General features: G+C 39.7%; 1 protein-coding gene across 1 annotated transcript in view; it reads right to left on the bottom strand.

Moving 5' to 3' along the window:
• Nucleotides 1–16,486, bottom strand: part of Nr6a1 (nuclear receptor subfamily 6 group A member 1) — a 185,656-nt gene extending 169,170 nt beyond the window's left edge. Inside the window, exon 1 of the mRNA XM_028754692.1 lies at nt 16,276–16,486. Coding sequence (XP_028610525.1) covers nt 16,276–16,375 — 100 coding nt within the window. The 5' untranslated portion in view covers nt 16,376–16,486. The remainder of the gene's footprint in view (nt 1–16,275) is intronic.
• Between the last annotated feature and the right edge of the window lie 1,113 nt (nt 16,487–17,599).

Raw genomic sequence — 17,599 nt, 5'->3', positions numbered from 1 at the left:
GACATAGCTTTAATCTGAGCCACACCTTCTGGTAGAAGCGTATAATGGAAGAAGCTTTGCTCTTTGCCTGCTTGCTTTGCCTGGATAGCAAATCCATTTCCTTCACTGGCATTAGGAGCCTACTTCTTCAGGATTCTGGTGAAAACTGAAGACCAACTGAGACACACAGCCCTGTGGACTAAGAAACTACTGGATTCTTGGACTTTCTGTTCATAGCCAGCCACTGCTGGATTAGCTAGACTGCAGCCCATAAACCATTCTAATAAAACCCCTTAGCCGGGCGGTGGTGGCGCACGCCTTTAATCCCAGCACTTGGGAGGCAGAGGCAGGTGGATTTCTGAGTTTGAGAGTTCGAGGCTAACCTGGTCTACAGAGTGAGTTCCAGGACAGCCAGGGCTACACAGAGAAACCCTGTCTCGAAAAACCAAACCAAAAAAAAAAAAAAAAAAAAAAAAAAAAAAAAAAAAAAAAAACCCTTTCTATATAGAGAGATTCATTTTATAAATTCTGTCATTCTAATCTGACTAAAACACAGATTTAAAAAAAAAATTATTGGGAGTTGGTGGTGCCCGCCTTTAGCCCCAGCACTCAGGAGGTAGGCACCAAAGAATGTCTGTGCGTTCGAGGTTACCCTAGTATACGAAGCAAATTCCAGGACAGCCTAAGCTTCACAAAGAAACAGCCAGGTGGTGGTGGCACACGCCTTTAATCCTAGCACTTGGGAGGCAGAGGCAGGCGGGTTTCTGAGTTTGAGGCCAGCCTGGTCTACAGAGTGAGTTACAGGACAGCCAGGACTACACAGAGAGACCCTGTCTCAAAAAATAAAAATAAAAATAAAAATAAAAATAAAAATAAAAAATATAAGACAACAACAGGGGCTGGAGAGATGTCTCAGTGGTTAAGAGCACTGACTGCTCTTCCAGAGGTCCTGAGTTCAATTCCCAGCAACCACATGGTGGCTTATAACCATCTGTAATGGGATCTGATACCCTCTTCTGGTGTGTCTGAAGAGAGCAATGTTGTACTCATATACATAAAATAAATAAATCTTTAAAAAAAAAAAAATAAAAGCCAACAACAGGGAATACCATTCCTACAGTAAAATGTATACAACCAACTTTACCGAAATAATGCCACCTAATCTCTAAATAACAGTCACAAATCTTTGTAGAATTGAGCAGTTGTTATAGTTGAGAAACTTCAGCAGTGGGGGAGGTGTGAAACTATTTCAGCAAACTGTTCTGCTGTAGTGACTGCTAGGTGTAGCAGTTCTTAACCTGTGGGTCACAGTCCCTTTAGGGTTGAACGACCCTTTCATGGGGATTACATATCAGATATTTACATTATGATTCTTAACAGCAAAATTACAGTTACGAAGTAACAATGAAATAATTTTATTTATGGTTGGGGTAACCATAACACGAGGAACTGAATTAAAAGGTCACAGCACTGGGAAGGTTGAGAACCTGTGTGTCCAGGCATGAACCTCAGAGTTAGATCTTAGTTAATTTGGTTTTCTGCTGTTTTGTTTTGAGGAAGGGCAGTGGTTAACAATGTGGAATCGCCAGTCTTACTGGACCATAAAGTGAAGTAGAATATGGAGAATCTGAACAGAGACACTATTCTTTTATTTAGCCAGGGCAAACCTATTTGTTGCTCATGAAATACAGACCCTATTTTATAACACTGAAATTGCCTCCTCCCCTTCCTATTACTATCCTTAGGGGTGCCAGGACTGGCAACAACAGTTTTACTTTTATTATATTGGCTTCATTCACATACACATAAACATACAACGTAAACATACAATCAATTATCCTGTCAAAGTATGGCTAGCTTAGTCTTATTAAATAAATGTGAGAATCCGCTAGGCCTGGTAGCCTCACTGAGGTAGGCTGAAGAGTTAGAAGCCAGGGCCTGGCCATGGGGGCTTGAGCCTTTAACCCAGTACTCAGAAAACAGAAGGTGGATCTCTCAAGTTCAAGGCCAGCCTGATCTACAGAGAGAATTCCAGAACAGGCAGGGCTGTTCTGGAGACATAGAGTGACTCTGTCTCACAAAACAAAAAAAAAAGTCAGAAGCCAGACTGGTTTATATAGCAAGACCCTGTCTCAAAACAACAAAAGAAAGTAAAAACTAAAATAACCCTAAAATCTGTAAATACACACACACAAAGACATGAGTGCTTTATTGTACACTTCAGAAATTTATCACACATACATGATGCTGGGGAAATGTCTTATACCACCTAGTGACAAATATAACCTGATTTTTTCTTACAAAACATCCTCTAATTCCTTCTATCATTATAATTGTAGGACAATACTTTTGTCCAAACAAACACACTTGTTTTGTTTTGTTTTGTTTAGGCAAGATCTCCTGGAACTCTCTAGCCTTCTTGTAATGGGTTTGCAGGAATGTTTCCATGCCTATCAAAGAAACAGTATTTACTCACAGATCTTTCAAAGTATGGGAGGGTTTGGGTGTGATGTTGGGACTCCATACACATTAACCACATGCTCAATCACTGGGTTTGCACATCCCAGCTCCTAAAGCTTTATAAATATTGTTTACTTTACACTGCCTGAGTAAATTAAAAAACAGAAAAACAAAAAACAAACAAACAAACAAACAAAAAACTCTTACCACCAAAGCTCCTGCTCGTATGAGATATTGAAGAACCATTAATTGTTACTTCTAAAATGTGTTGAAATATTTCTTCTGATTCTCCACTGGGTTCAAAAATCTCTTTGATGTTAAAATAGTAAAGACAGATCTTTTCAACAAACCTGAATAGCACAAAATGATATTCTTTAAAATGCCACCAAACCTTAAACCCTTTCAAGTACACATTTTAAATGCTCAACAAATAAATGACATTTTTGTAGTCTACTTTGAGGTTCTCTTTTGAACTTAAGAGTATCTTATTAATTATTTCAATGTATACCCAAGGCTATGATTAATGCTGTAGCTAATAAGAGATTCTACCTCATTTCTTTTCAAATCAATACAAGCTATAAAATTAACTCAACAGCTTTTTATAGTTCAGTTAGACTCAAGGTCATTTCAAGGCTTTTAATTACCAAACAGGATTTGAAGAGAAAACATCCACTCCATCCGAGGGGAAGAAAACAGATGGCTTATTCATTTTCTTTCTTTCTTTCCTTTTTTTTTTTTTCATTTTTGTTTTTTTGAGACAGGGTTTCTCTATGTTTATTATTGCCTGTCTTAGGACTCGCTTTGTAGACCAGGATAACCTCAAACTCATAGAGATCCACCTGCCTCTGCCTCCCAAGTGCTGGCATTAAAGGTGTATACCACCACCACCAGGCCCAGTTACTCACTTTCTTATTAGAAAAGTATTATAAAATAAAATAAAATAAAATTTGGGGCTGGCCGGGCAGTGGTGGCACACACCTTTAATCCCAGCACTTGGGAGGCAGAGGCAGGCGGATTTCTGAGTTCAAGGCCAGCCTGGTCTACAGAGTGAGTTCCAGGACAGCTAGAGCTACACAAAGAAACCCTGTCTCAAAGGAAAAAAAAAAAAAAATGGGGCTGAAGAGATGGCTCAGCAGTTAAAGCAACAATCTTCAAATGTCTATGCTCACTCTCAATCAATAAAAACTTAAGTGATGGGGCTGGAGAGATGGCTCAGAGGTTAAGAGCACTGTCTGCTCTTCCAGCGGTCCTGAGTTCAATTCCCGGCAACCACATGATTGCTCACAACCATCTATAATGAGATCTGGTGCCCTATTCTGGCCTGCGGATATACATGCAAGCAGAACGCTGTATACATAATAAATAAATAAATCCTAAAGAAAAAAAAAAACTTAAGTGACTACAGGACTCCTTGACTCTTAATTTACTTACCTCTATTTTAAAAATCTGTAAATAACTAGGCTCCCAAAATGTTTCAATTTCCATTTTGAAACCATCTCTATAAAAAACTTTCTGAGTATGCCTGGTATGGTGATCATCCCTTTAATCCTAGCACTTGGGAGGCCAAGGCAAGCTGAGCTCTTGAGTTTGAGGCCAGCCTGGTTTACATAGAGAGATCTCCGTCTCAAGACAAAACAAACAATAAAACACTGTAAGTACCTCCCCCCCCACCCCACCCCCGGCCCTGCTCGCTCCAGCCCAAAGGTTTTTATTTATTTATTATATGTAAGTACACTGTCCCTGTCTTCAGACATACCAGAAGAGGGCACCAGATCCCATTACAGATGGTTGTGAACTACCATGTGGTTGCTGGAAACTAAACTCAGGACTTCCAGAAAAGCATTCAATGTTCTTAACTGCTGAGCCATCTCTCCAGCCTGGGTGTTACTGTTTTAAGAGTGAAAAACTATTAACTAAATAGACAGTAGTAATTCATATGCCAAAAAAAAAAAGTTTTAAATAAAGTCATGCTGAATGAATGACATTTTTAACATTAAGAAAAAATAAAAAGCAGAAGTGTTTTCACCATTTGGTCACAAGAATAGGCAAATAAATAAATAAATAAATTTTTTTTAAAAAAACCTCAAGTTTGTTCTTGAAAAAAGTGTTATGGTTCCAAGGAGAGCGGAGTGGAGCAGTGGGGTTTCCAGGACAGAAGCTCGGGAACAGTACGTTAGCCATTTAGGAATGCCCACCTTCAATAAATAAAATTTTTAAAAAAATCAAAAAGCTAGAACTTGGGGAAAAAAAGTTTTAAAAAGTTGCTTCAAAGTAGAGCTGTATTTTCAACCTTAGAGACAGCAAATGTTAAGGAGCTCATGCCTAAAATCCAAATAGCAACAGATAACTCACAAAAAAAATCACTATTTAAAACCTAAATTCAAGCTACCAAAGCTCTCCCACTTTTTTTCTATGCAAGCGTCTCCAGCTGTTGCCCCAGAACATGCCCACTCCACAGTGCTCCAGCATGCTTCACAAACAAGGCCTTTGCAGAACTAGGTTTTCTCCAGCCATATGTCTGAGAGTAAGTTTGCAATACTCAACAAGTTACCCATAAATTCTAAGTTTTAATTAATGGAAATGTTGCGTGAAAAGCAAACTTAGGTGAAATATTTTTGGAAAAGGTTTACAGCAGACAGAAAATTTCATCTTCAAATGTTAACCCAACTTCATCACAGTATTTCAGTAACTGACATAATCGACTGAATCCTGAATATCACCCACCCCAACTATCTTTGAAATTTAATTTATCAGCAAGAAAAGGGAATATTTGGGGAGAAAGCAATTGTACTTTCCCACATTAGGTGACTGATTAAGCTCTCTTCTCCAAAGGCTGATTGGCTTCCTGGTGCCAGTAAAATGATTGATGAGTGCTTCTGGGCTGCATGCCCCTTTGCCCCTCCCCCATGACACTGCAGCCCCTTTCCTGCTGAGCTCCCTTTTCACAGCCCGCCAGCATGGAAGGTTTCCCTTCTGTTTTTCAATTTTCCTTAATGAATCAATGTTCTCAAATGCAAGGCACTTGATCTTCAGAAGTTGGCACTCTTCTCACTGTTTAATGAGTTTTACAGTTAAAAATCCCTTTACCCACAAAGAGGGAAAGCTCTGAAATTAACTATGGGCTTGGCTTAGTAAATAAAGCTGTACTCACAAAAGAGAAAGTGTGACAGAAACAGGTCACAAATGGGAAGAAAAGTGATCCTGTTTTAAAGGAAATATTGAATTTCTTTCAAATTACACTACAAATCACCCTAACATTAGCATTTTAAATGTAAACAGAAAGGTGACTTACACAGGAATTTACATATAAGTGTCATGCCACAGCACTTTTTGAAAACCAGGGCTTCTAATATAAAAACAGAGACAACTTGTATGTAAGAATGATTATATAGTATCTGAAATCCAACCCTCTGAGACTCTGGGATGTGAAGACTTGGTTTACACAAGCTCCGTAATCCCAGTTTCCAATTCTACCTAATTCATCCCCACCAGAAAGCTGGAAAAATCATTTCAGGGATTAATTTAGTTGCGTTTTAGAGGTGTGCCCATAGAAACATACATATCTTTGAGATGGAGTGAGAATCTGAATCTAGGCAACCACGACTCGGATGTAGTTGAATCTTCTCTGGAGTTAGTTAATTTTCTGCTCAAACTGCATTGTTATCACAATCTCTGACCCACAGTGCCTTTTTTGCACTATCTCTGTTAGGACATCACCCGCTGTATCCTACAAGTCTTGGGCAACCAGCTTTATGTTTGCACTTGGGAAGGGTCAGATCAGCCTCTAGCACTGGATCACCCTTTTCATATTACCAGCTTTTATGTACCAGAAATGAGACAGGTAGTAGGAACAAAGGCCACATTTTCCTAAGCTACATCCTCAAATTCAGTCATGCAAACAGGCAGTTTATTGACCATTTCACCTTAATCTGGGATATCTAGTCTCTTTAAGGAGAATCAAGTTTCTAAATAGAAACTTTGTTCTAGTTTTAGGAGGGCCCATCAAACTTTAGATTTAGCTACAAAACACTTGTTAAAACACACTACTGACACGAACTTTCTCAATTTCCTTCTCTTCTATTTTGTAGACTGTTTCTAATAACCAGCAAGGGCTGATAACAGCAAAAGATTGAGATGTTTCTTTCATTCATTCAACATTCATGAAACAGAAATTTCATGTATGTTGTACAAGAACATCAGGAGTTCAAAACCCCTTCTTTCCTGAGTGCCCAACCCTCTTATTCAGCAAGAATTGTTCCTTTAGTGGCAAAATTATCTTCTAGTCAATCACTTAGTAAATCTATGATGAAAAGAAGAAATAGTTGCAACTCGGTGGATTTTGTGACTCATCTGTAAGAGCTGAATTCTGAAGTCTCTAAACAAATGTAAGTAGCCTGCATTCTCAGATATCTGTTCTGGGGTAAACATATGCTTGCCACTTCACAGATCTTGTCCCTAATCCTAGTACATACCATCAGGCAATTTCAGAGATATCAGAATATATAAGGAGAAGAGGATGTTTAATCTAAAAAATAAATTATTAGTACTGAAATGGAGTGGGTTTAACCTCTATGAGCTTCCGAGTTGTTCTTTCTTTTCTTTTTTTAAACAATCACTGTGTATGTGTACATGGGCAGGCCTGTAGAGTCAGAGGACAACTTGTAGGAGCAACTGCCAGAGTCCTCAGTGTTGGGAGGCAAGAGCCATTAACAAATGAGCAGCTACCTCCCTAGGCCCCAGGCCTTAGTTTCTAAAAATTAAAACAGGGATAACAGAGCTCATGGTTCAAAGGGTTATAAGGATAAAGTACATGGAAGAATCTTAACACTACAAGTTAGCTATTATTGAAAGGGAATACTGAAATGCAAAGAACAACGCTACACAGACAGGATCTTTATTAAGTCACACTCTAATCCCGAGGTTCTCAACCAGTGGATCACAGTCCCTTCACTGGGCTGGAGGTGTCACCTAAGGCCACCAGAAAACACAGATATTTACATTACAATTATAAAGATAGCAAAATTACAACTATGAAGTAGCTATGAAAATAATCTTATGGTTGGGGGTCAGCACAATATGAGGAACTGTATTAAAGGGTTGCAGCATTAGGAAGGTCTTGAGAAGCACGGCTCCAGATCCTGCTCTTTGCCTCACACACCATTTAACTAAAATCCTTCCTCCCTGGCAGGCACTAGCAGCACTTCCAAAAAACAAAGCCCTCTAAATGGATGTCAGTAGGGGGTTTCCCCCAGGTGGTTTATTATCCTATTGAAAAGGCATCTTTGGTGAAAGGACTGAAAGGATAAGTCAGATTTAAAGGGTACAGTATCAACATGGAAGAAAAAAAGGATTGGCTTCAACAATTGGGTTAAAACCATTTGACTCAACTAAAGAACTCATTTAAATACTTCATCTGAAATATAAAATCCAGGCATCAAAATCAAGAGATAAGCTTTTAATTTCCTTATAACCAAACTAAAAATTCCATAGAATACATTTGTAATGAACATGAACTCTCAAACATCAAGAATTATAGAACTCTTTAGGACAAAACCCCAAATACTTTAATGACTTTTCCTTATCCACTCTAAGTTCTGATGCACTAATTTCCAATTGTTATTCACACCATTATGTGATATTTCTTCATTTCATTCTTCATTATGTGACATTTCTAATAAATGGTACAGAATGAGTTCTAGCTAGCAACTACATACCCAATGGTGTACACTCCTAACCCTTAACAACACAGTAACTGACTTACACTAAAATGGGACTCACACTAAGAAAGGGTATTCTCAGGCCATGGGAAGATATGCTTCTATGCACAACTTCATTACTAACTCAGTGAAAACCAGGCTGAAAGCAAACCAATCTACAAAATGGCATTGCCAAATCACAACTTAAAGACAGACTTGCCTAGCGAAAGTAAAAAAGCCAACCTCTTCATTACGTTTTTATTTTATTTTTAATTATGTGTATGTGATTGTGTTGAGATGCAGGTGTCCATTGTCAAAAGAAATTCAAGCCCCTGAAGTTGGAGTTACCGGCATTTATGAGCAGCCCAACTTGTACCAGAAACTGAACTCTGGTCCTCTGGAGGAGCAGCAATTGCTCTTAACTGGTGAGCCACCTCACTAGCCCATAGAATTGTTAGTTTTAATTGTCAACTCAATTGAATCACCTGGGAAGAAAGAAAAGCTCAGTAAGGGATTATCTAAATCAAGCAGGTCTATGGGCCCTCAAGCAAGCATGTTATTCTTCTTTAATGTACTTTGTATCTCTTCTGAGTACTTAACATTTTGTAGCAATGAATCCTACTGTTTTTGTTACAAGGTTTGGTTCCATAACTTTAAGTTAACTTGCAGAGAAATGGTGCTTGTTGGGAAACTGCTGCCTAATACAGCAGTCAAGCAACAGGCTTCATGAAGCAGTAACAAAAGGATCATCAGAGCTCAATGCGAGCAGACTGTGCACACTTCATATAGCTTCACATAGAGAAAACATAATATGCACTCTTTTCCAGTAAAAGTTCTATTATGGAAAAAAGACAAGAATCTAAGTCAGGCATGAAGGTAGTGCTTGCCTGTACTTCATTCAATACCTGAGAACCTAAAGAAAGAAGACATTTGGCAGCAACACTATCTCAGAAAAAGTGGAAGGGAAAGATGATAGGAGAAGACAGAGGGAGAGGAGAGCTAAAGAGGAGAAAGGGGACAAGGAGGATAAAGGGAGAAAAAAACTCAAAACAGTCAAGTACTAGTACTAATGGTAAAGTCATCCTCTTCTTATACATTAAATATTTTCACTTACATCAGGGATCTCTCATATTTTGGTCTCTATGCTATAAGAACTCTTTCTACACTCAGAAAATTTCCTAGAGACCCCAAAGAGCTGGTACTATATGGATTTATGTATTGATATTTACCATATTGGAAAATAAACTTGAAAACTGTATTTTCTTAAAAGTAATTAGTAACTCATTATGTGTTATATATTAACAAGGCCATTTGCAATAAAATATAAAATTGTAAGAATGGCACCATCCCCCAAATCTCCTCAAAATCTGCCTTAACAGCTAGATTCTCCCACTCCCCCACTCAGTATATTAAGTAGACTACAAGTGTAGGCAGAAAATCTAGCCTCACAGATTTATAACTAGAAAAAGAATCCTTGCTTTAAAAAAAAAATTTTTAAAAAAAGGATATTTTTCTTTTATGTCAATACCAAAATTCAGTGATTGGTGGTTTCTTAAAGGTTAGTTCGAAGTAGAGCTTAAAGCCTTATCATTGGTCTGGGAATGTAGTTCAGTTATAGAGTGTTGCTTAGCAAGCACAAGGCCCCTGGTTCCATACCTAGAACTGAAAAAAACTAAAAACATCATCAGTAAAATATGTGCACTTGGTTACACTAAATTTCATGTTGAACGATCTTTAACCCACATAGAACTTATTTCCTCCTGCTTCAACCTCCATTACAGGCACCATGCCCAACCAGGCAGTTATTTTCAAATAGCACACCTACACATGTTTTGGTAAATAATGTATTACTGAGTTACACAGATTCTCTAAATGATAAGCATCCTTTTTTACATAATACCAAAAATCGTATGTTTAATATCACTATCTGTCTCACCATAAAGTTTTTAAAAGCACTAAGAAGCTGTGAAGCTCATAGCAGCAGGTCCAAGATTTTAAAACTCTCATTATGCCTGGCAGTGGTTGTGAATGCCTTTAATCCTAGCACTTGGAAGACAGAGGCAGGTGGATCCCTGAATTCCAGGCCAGCCTGATCTACAGCAAAAGTTCCAGGACATCCAGAACTACATAGAGAAACCCTGTCTCTAGAAGAAAAAAAAAAAATTTTTTTTAATTCCATTACTTCCAAGCTCAAACTATAATTACTGAGAGCAAATGCTGTTTCCTTTGGTGTGGTAAGTTCATTAAGAAACAACAGTTCCTCAGTCATTTTTTCAAGTAAAAAATGATGGCTCATGAACAAAATGTAACTAATTCAGCTCACAACATACAAAGCATTTTACCTCAAAACAACCTTCCTATTACACAGATATGTTTTCACTTCTGTGAAACTTCATCACACAAAACATCAAAAACATATACTCAAAGCCTGAGATTTAACTAATCATTTTTACTGTTTCTCCAAGGAAATTAAGTGAATATATAACATTGATATTAAATATGTATATACATATATATATGAATTATATATATGAATAAATATAATAGACAGATAAATTTTGACTTGGAAAACATTGAAAGGGTCTCAGGGACAGTCCCCTCAAGAGGTCTATGGACTACATTTTGAAAACCACTGGTTTAGATGCAAACTACATTTAATGACTCAACATATTGGAAAAGATTAAGTGTAAAACAATTTAGTAATAAATGATCAAGAAATGATGAATGATGAAAAATGCAACATATACTACCTCATTATTTTTAAACTACATTATTTAGTATACATTAAAGCCTCACAGTGGTGTTCAGACTTTTCTTCTTTGAAATAAGCTGTAGTAATAAGAATATTGAATCTGATCCAGTAAACTATACATTATCAAAAATAGTCAAACTGAATCTTTTAATATTAGAGGTGCTTTTAAGTGAAAACCAGTGAAAACCAGTGAAGCTAGTTCTCCATACTGAGCTAATCTCTTCTTTATTTTGAAACAGGTGTTAATGAACTCTCTCATAAATCTTTATCAGATTATGTCTCGAGGAAACACAGACAAAATGTCAAGGAGAGTTCAACTAGCTCTTTACCCAATTAATCTTTTAGAAGAAAATAAAAAACACAGAAATCTTAGCTACAACAAAGAATTGGAGAAACAGAATAAACTAGACTTCTGAAATGCTTTTAGAGAAATCTAAAATTCCACAGTTCTATCGATTGAAAGTTGAAAATTAAGAAGCTAAGGAATTCCACAAGAGGAAAAGTATCCTCAATACTAGTATCCTAGCATTTTTGTTGGAAACAAAAATAGTAGTCCAAGCAACTGTGAGACACATTCGTTACTCACAGCACTGCGACTACAGATCCAAGGTACTGTAGCTACTATTTTAACAATTACTTTAATTACCATTACCAACTTAAAAAAAAAAATCTCACTTTGACAGCGAGCAGTCAGTCACTATTGTGGCACAAACCACCTACCCACAGAGTGTATCTCCAAATCAGATGCTGGGATCTGTCTCTCAGAATTACACCTGCCAGACGACTTACCAACAATGTCCATAGAATTGACGCCTGGTTAAAAGCAAAAATCAGTCCAGAAAACAGAAAAATATACTACTACTGCCATCTGTGGTTTATGGTTGAATAGCTTTTCTGCTGTCAACAAATTTAAGGGTTCAGAGCTTGCAATGAGGATGCAAAGATATTTTTGAAAATAATTTTCAAAGTTAATTCTTAATAACAAAGTTATAGCATCTACTTGTATGAAACATAAGAATTTATAATTTCTTAATCTGGGATTATATAATGCTACAGGAAAAAACACGAACTACCTTGAAAAAAAATGTTTCCATAGTACAAAGACTACCTTCTGAATTTTTTTTTTAAAAAACTGTATTTTTTTAAGCAATCTGAAAATTATTTTTCTCTTAGACATAATAGTAAAGCCAGCTTGCTTCCAACATGTTAAAAATTTGAAATACAATTATTCCTTTAAGAACAAAAGCTGGAAAATGCAAATTAAGCTCAAGTAGGCTATTTTCCCCACTTATTTTCTCTCAATTTGCTTTCTCAAATGACAACCATGGTAGTAGCATGGGGATCAAACGATTCGGTGCAGCTGGGGGTGGGGAAAAAAGCAATTCAGCTCCCAAGCAGCCAGCTGAGGAAATCCTGGTCCTCCCAAGCTAAATCATTGTTAATTAGAATTGCTGGGTACACTAGAAGTCTTATTAAAATAATTTAAATAACTAACCCCCAGAATCCAATCTGTTTTCTTCAGAAACTGTTCTAGAAAGGATGTTGTTTAACAGGTCACGAGAACAAACAAAATACGCAAGAAATATTTCATTCCAATAAACTATGCCTACTTATTTCTAAACAATGGATATCTCACAATGTTACAGGTTTGGGTGTTGGTTTTTTTCTCTTCTAATTTTCCATAAGTTACAATCAAAGCCCCTAAACTATGGTGTAAACATTGGGAAACAAAAAGACTGGGGTTAATTTTAAGAATATTGTACAGCAACATTACACCCAGAGATGTTTCTAAAATGTACAATTAAAATGAATCTAAAACTTCAGCTATAAAAACCTCTATATCCAAACAAAATTTCCTGGTTCAGTATCAAGCTCCTTAACAACTTAATAATTCTGACATCTCTGAATCCCACTTATCAAACAGAGACATCATAAGTGTTCAAGGAATTACCTGAACCAGGAAAACATTTAATAAGAAAAAAAATTTTTTTTAATTATTCTTAAGTTGACCTCAAGAATACAAAATTTGAAAGCAAACACTTTCCTTCACAATTTCTCTGGTTTGGAGAAACTATTACTACCCATGTGGACACATTAGGAAGCTATCTGGTTATCTGTAGAAAGAGCTTTCTCTAATTCTGAGTCTTTTCCACAAATAAGATGACTACAATCTGGTTTTTACATACAAATAAGTCATTTGATTCTTCTATTTAAAGTTTTTTAACAACTGTACTAAAATTAATATTTTCTACCTTTGCCCACAAGTCCAGGGGTAAATCAAGAAATACTAATATATGTGTGAGCAATGTTTTGAAAATCTGCCAGCATTTCTTTCATTAACTTCCCTTCTCATGCCTTTTGTGTACTTGCACAAGCACAAAACTTTTCTGCTACAAAATACAGAATCAGATTAGTAATCTCGATAGGCTCATGCTCTGCAAGGAGGAGGCACAGCAGCATTTGGTGAGTGGGACATCCAAGATAGAAAGTGTGGCCATTTAACACCTCAGATTTCTCAAGGAAACCAGAGAATTCTCTAAGATGATTCAGAATTGAGTTTTCAAAGTCCCTGAACTAAAAAGTTAAATTTGTGACATAAACTACTTGTTAATTTAAGAAATAAGCATTTTGTTGGTAAACTCCTATGGAGGGAAGCACACAGTATTTAGTGAACTCATTTCCTGCAAAGTATAATAATGTGAAATATGCTTTTAATTCTTTATAATGGCTTATAGCCAGCCTTCTTTTGCTTTAAATACTTAAAAATCTATACCCTCACCCTCTTGAAATAAAATGAACAAATGCCCCCTCAAATCATTCATCTTCCTTTGAAATCCCAAAAGGGAGCAATCACTATTAAAACTAAATGAGTTTGTTTGTTATGAAAACCACAAGCAACAGCCGAAAATAGCAGAGTCAGCACAAGGGAATCCTGGAAGGGTGACGGTGCATCAAAAGGCTAGCAAGTCTGTTCTGATGGAATCATAAGAACATCTGGAGGACTGTAAACTCAGCATCAATGGACTTTACTTCTTCACAGCACAGACCAAAGGCCTTCTCTCTAGATAACGACCTCACGAAAAATGGAAATGTCACCAGGATGGATCGTTAAAGAAGTACTTTTCTCCGCAGAAATCAAACAATTTCATTTATCTTTGGAGAAAAATATTCATTAGGAAGGAAGGAAGAAAAAGAGTCCCACTATTCCAAAGGCAATTTTTTCCTATGTTTTGAAAATTCTTCTGGGCACTTCTTGGGCACTAATTAACAAACATAAGCTGTAAAACACTACATACACCATGCTTATTTTTGTACTGAAAAACAAGCTATGCTACAAAAATTTCCCATTATCTTTTGAACTAATTAAGCTGCCAAAAGTTCCCACTGTTTCCCCCCCCCCTGAAAAAAAGAATAAATTTGTATGACTAAGTTGGACTGATGTGAAACATTAGAGATAGTCTAGCCTTAACAGACTGACTGCTCCTTAAGATTCTTCTCAATGGTTCTCTCCAGTTGAGGAAAGGATGAGCACTAACAATCTGATTAAGAGCTAAAACTGCCGCTCAGTTCTTTAAAATGTTCCAATGAATAATTAATAGCAAATGCATTGTTCTCTGGCTTTCCTTACAACAACATTCTCATGTAGAATTGAAAGTGATGGTTGCAATAAAATCTGGCATCTGATAGTAAGCACAGGTGGGAACAGGAAGGCATATCCAAGATACTCTAACAGGGATACCCGTCAGATCTGGAGACAGAATTTAAAAACCTTCGTGGCAAACCTTACATCAAGAATTACAACATTTATAAATTAATGCGAAACCAAATCTGTGCGTAAATTTAAAACGCCAAAACCATCATCTTTGTTCTTCTACACACTGTCCCTTTCTACCCTAACTATATTCCTTCCTTTCCCTTTGTGACGTGGAATTTTATTGATCCCAAACATGCTCACATTCAGATCAGTCTCGACCGGATGCCTGGCCACCTAGATCCTACACATCATACACATCTTTAACTCACAAGCTTTGAAAACATCACCATTTGATCACTATCATATCAAGTTAACCAGGCTCTCTTCTAAACAGACTTTTCCTTTTAACTGGCTTAAAAGAAAGAAAGAAACTAAAGATGTACTGAATTAACGATGAATGTTTAATGAATGTATAAGGTTATGAAGAACCAAATCCAACTCAAGATTTCTCTTCTGTGCCTTCCCATTCATTCACCATTACCTCGGTGACCTATTTTCAAGTTGCTTTACCCACACCTGCCAGGTCACTGTCCTGATTGAGAAACTTCTTGCCAAAGCAATTAATTTTTAGGGCCTCCTAACTGTTCCCAGTGTTTGCATTCAATCTGAAATCTGTTACTTGTTAGACACTGTTCGGGTCCTAGATCTTCCAGAGAATTGCGCGTTTATGGCGCAGAGAGGGGAGGAGGCAGGAATCTCTGAGAGCCTGCCCTTTATTCGGAAATGAGGAGATGTGAAAGGTGGAAGGCAGGGCAAATAAATAAATAAATCGAGTTTGCCGCGGGAGCGTTTGCCCGCCGCAACGAGCACCCTTTGTAATGCAGGCCTCCCGGGGCTATCGCCTGCGCTAATTGCTCCAGGGCGCTTTCCAAGTTCAAAAGTTCACCTTTTACGACCTCACAAAAGCTCCTTACACTTTACCAATAAAAACATTCCGCCGCAAACACCGAAGGTGGGGGGGGAGAGATATCAAACAGAAACAAATAAAACATTGAGCCAAGGAGGGAGCGGGAGCAAACACCCGAGGAACCTGAGGACTGGGCTGGCGAGGGGACGCAAGCGGCCAGGCCAGGTGAGGAATTCTCAGCACCCCGGAAGAGTTAGGCTGGGCGGCGCGGTAAGTGTCCGGCAAACACCGGGAAAAGGCAGGTGTTCTGGAGCCCCAGGATCCCGCTGGAGACCTGAGCCAGCAGAAAGTCGTCGTCTAGAAGGAGCCTGGGTAAAGGAAGGCCAGGGGGACAGGAGCGAGCACCGAGGTCCGAGGATGACCATTACCGGTGTGCCCAGAGGCGGAGGCTCACGGGGCTGGGAGGAAGCGTGGGACTGCAGAGGAGGAAAACGCTCCTGGATAGGTGCAGGGTGCAAAGGTGTGGCGTCTGTGAGCTCCCGGGTGAAGGAAGAGGGTGCCCTGTGCACCAGGGCCTCCTGGGGGAGGAGAAAGGATTGGCGCAGAGGGGACGGGGGGGGGGGGGAGGGTCCGAGCTGAGGGGACCCGAGACCCTGCCTAGAGAGTGCGAGCCCAGGGTGGAGTCCACACTGCGGAGCTGCCCTACATCCCGGAGCTAGAGTCAGCTTAGAGAAAGCGGAGGTCCCGGGCGGTGGGGCCGCCCGGGCTCAGAAGGGCCCTTACCCACCGTTGCGCGGCGGCGGAGGGAGCGCGGCGGGCGGCTCCAGGAACCCCGCCGAGCCCCCGCCGCCTCCCCCTCCGCTAGGTGGCCGTTCGTCCCGCTCCATGCGGCGGTGCTCAGGGCCCTCGCTGGCTTCGCTGCTCCGCCATGACTTGCGCCCTCGTAGTCGTCGTCCTGGTCTTCCACCGGGGGGAGGGGGCTGTCAGGGGCCGGCAAGCTCTCGGCCGCCGCACACTCTGGGCCCCTGAGCCGCCCGGCTCCGCGCCCCTCCGCGCCGCGCCCCCTCAGCACTGGCCAGCTCCCTCCTCTGACGTCACGCGCCGCTGCCACGCACATGCCCGTAGGGAATGCTAGGAAATGTAGTCCTCCCAGAGAGGCCGGCCACACGGGACTCTACCAATTGAAGGGGTGAAGGAAAAAAATAGGAAGACCTGAGTAGGGAAGAATCCAAACCTATCGTCATTACGTACTCTAATAAAATGTCTAATGTATCTATATAATAAAAAATCATGTTACATTTTTCTCTTTATTATAACTTATCCGTGTTCACAGTTTCCTGTGATTCTAACTGTCTCCCCGCATTAATAATGAACCTTTCCAAGGAGGTGGATCCACCGAGAACCCGGTGAGCACGTGCAACCAAGCCCAGCCCTGTCGGGGGGAGGCCCCAGGGGGCGGGGTTTGTAGGTACTCATGAGGGCTTTCCTCCCGGGCTGAGCGACAAATTGGACCAGAGATTAAAGGACCCGAGTTTAACCCGAGGTGACTGCGTTCGTATGCAAATAGAATCTATACAACTCTGCTTTCCGGAGAAGTGTTTAAAGCCCTTTACCTCCGGGTGGGCGGGAGACATTAAAGTTTCTCTTCCTCCTCTTTCATTCCTCGCACCCTGCCCATAGAACAGATGGACAAACTAAGATCAGTTCCATTGATGCCAGAAAAAAAAAAAAAAAAAAAAAACCTTGGGACTCCTGATTCCGTGTGTCTTAAAGAGCTCTGTTTTAAGAGTGTCCCTTTTCCCGGAGTGTTCTCCTTCCCACCTCTGTTCAGTTTACCTGTCTGAAAAATGAGAGTTGTAATAAGGACCAGGTCCAGTGGTAAGAGGCCAACTCTCACATACACACTTTCGCCTCAGTTTACCGAAGTTCCCACCAAATAAAATCCTGGATTTTCTCCCCTTCCTCCTCCAGGGCCCACCTTCCACTGCCACCAGGTGGCGCGCGGCCACGGCCCCTCAGGACCAGATGTGGTGGCGGTTTTCAGTGATGCGGTCCCCCACAGGCATCCCCGCTACCCCACCCGCTGCTCGCGCTCTCCCTCTCCCTCTCCC

This window comes from Grammomys surdaster, unplaced genomic scaffold (genome assembly GCF_004785775.1).
Source record: "Grammomys surdaster isolate TR1022 unplaced genomic scaffold, NIH_TR_1.0 126035, whole genome shotgun sequence".
In the NCBI taxonomy this organism is placed as follows: Eukaryota; Metazoa; Chordata; class Mammalia; order Rodentia; family Muridae; genus Grammomys; species Grammomys surdaster.
This window is presented reverse-complemented; position numbering and strand designations above follow the sequence as displayed.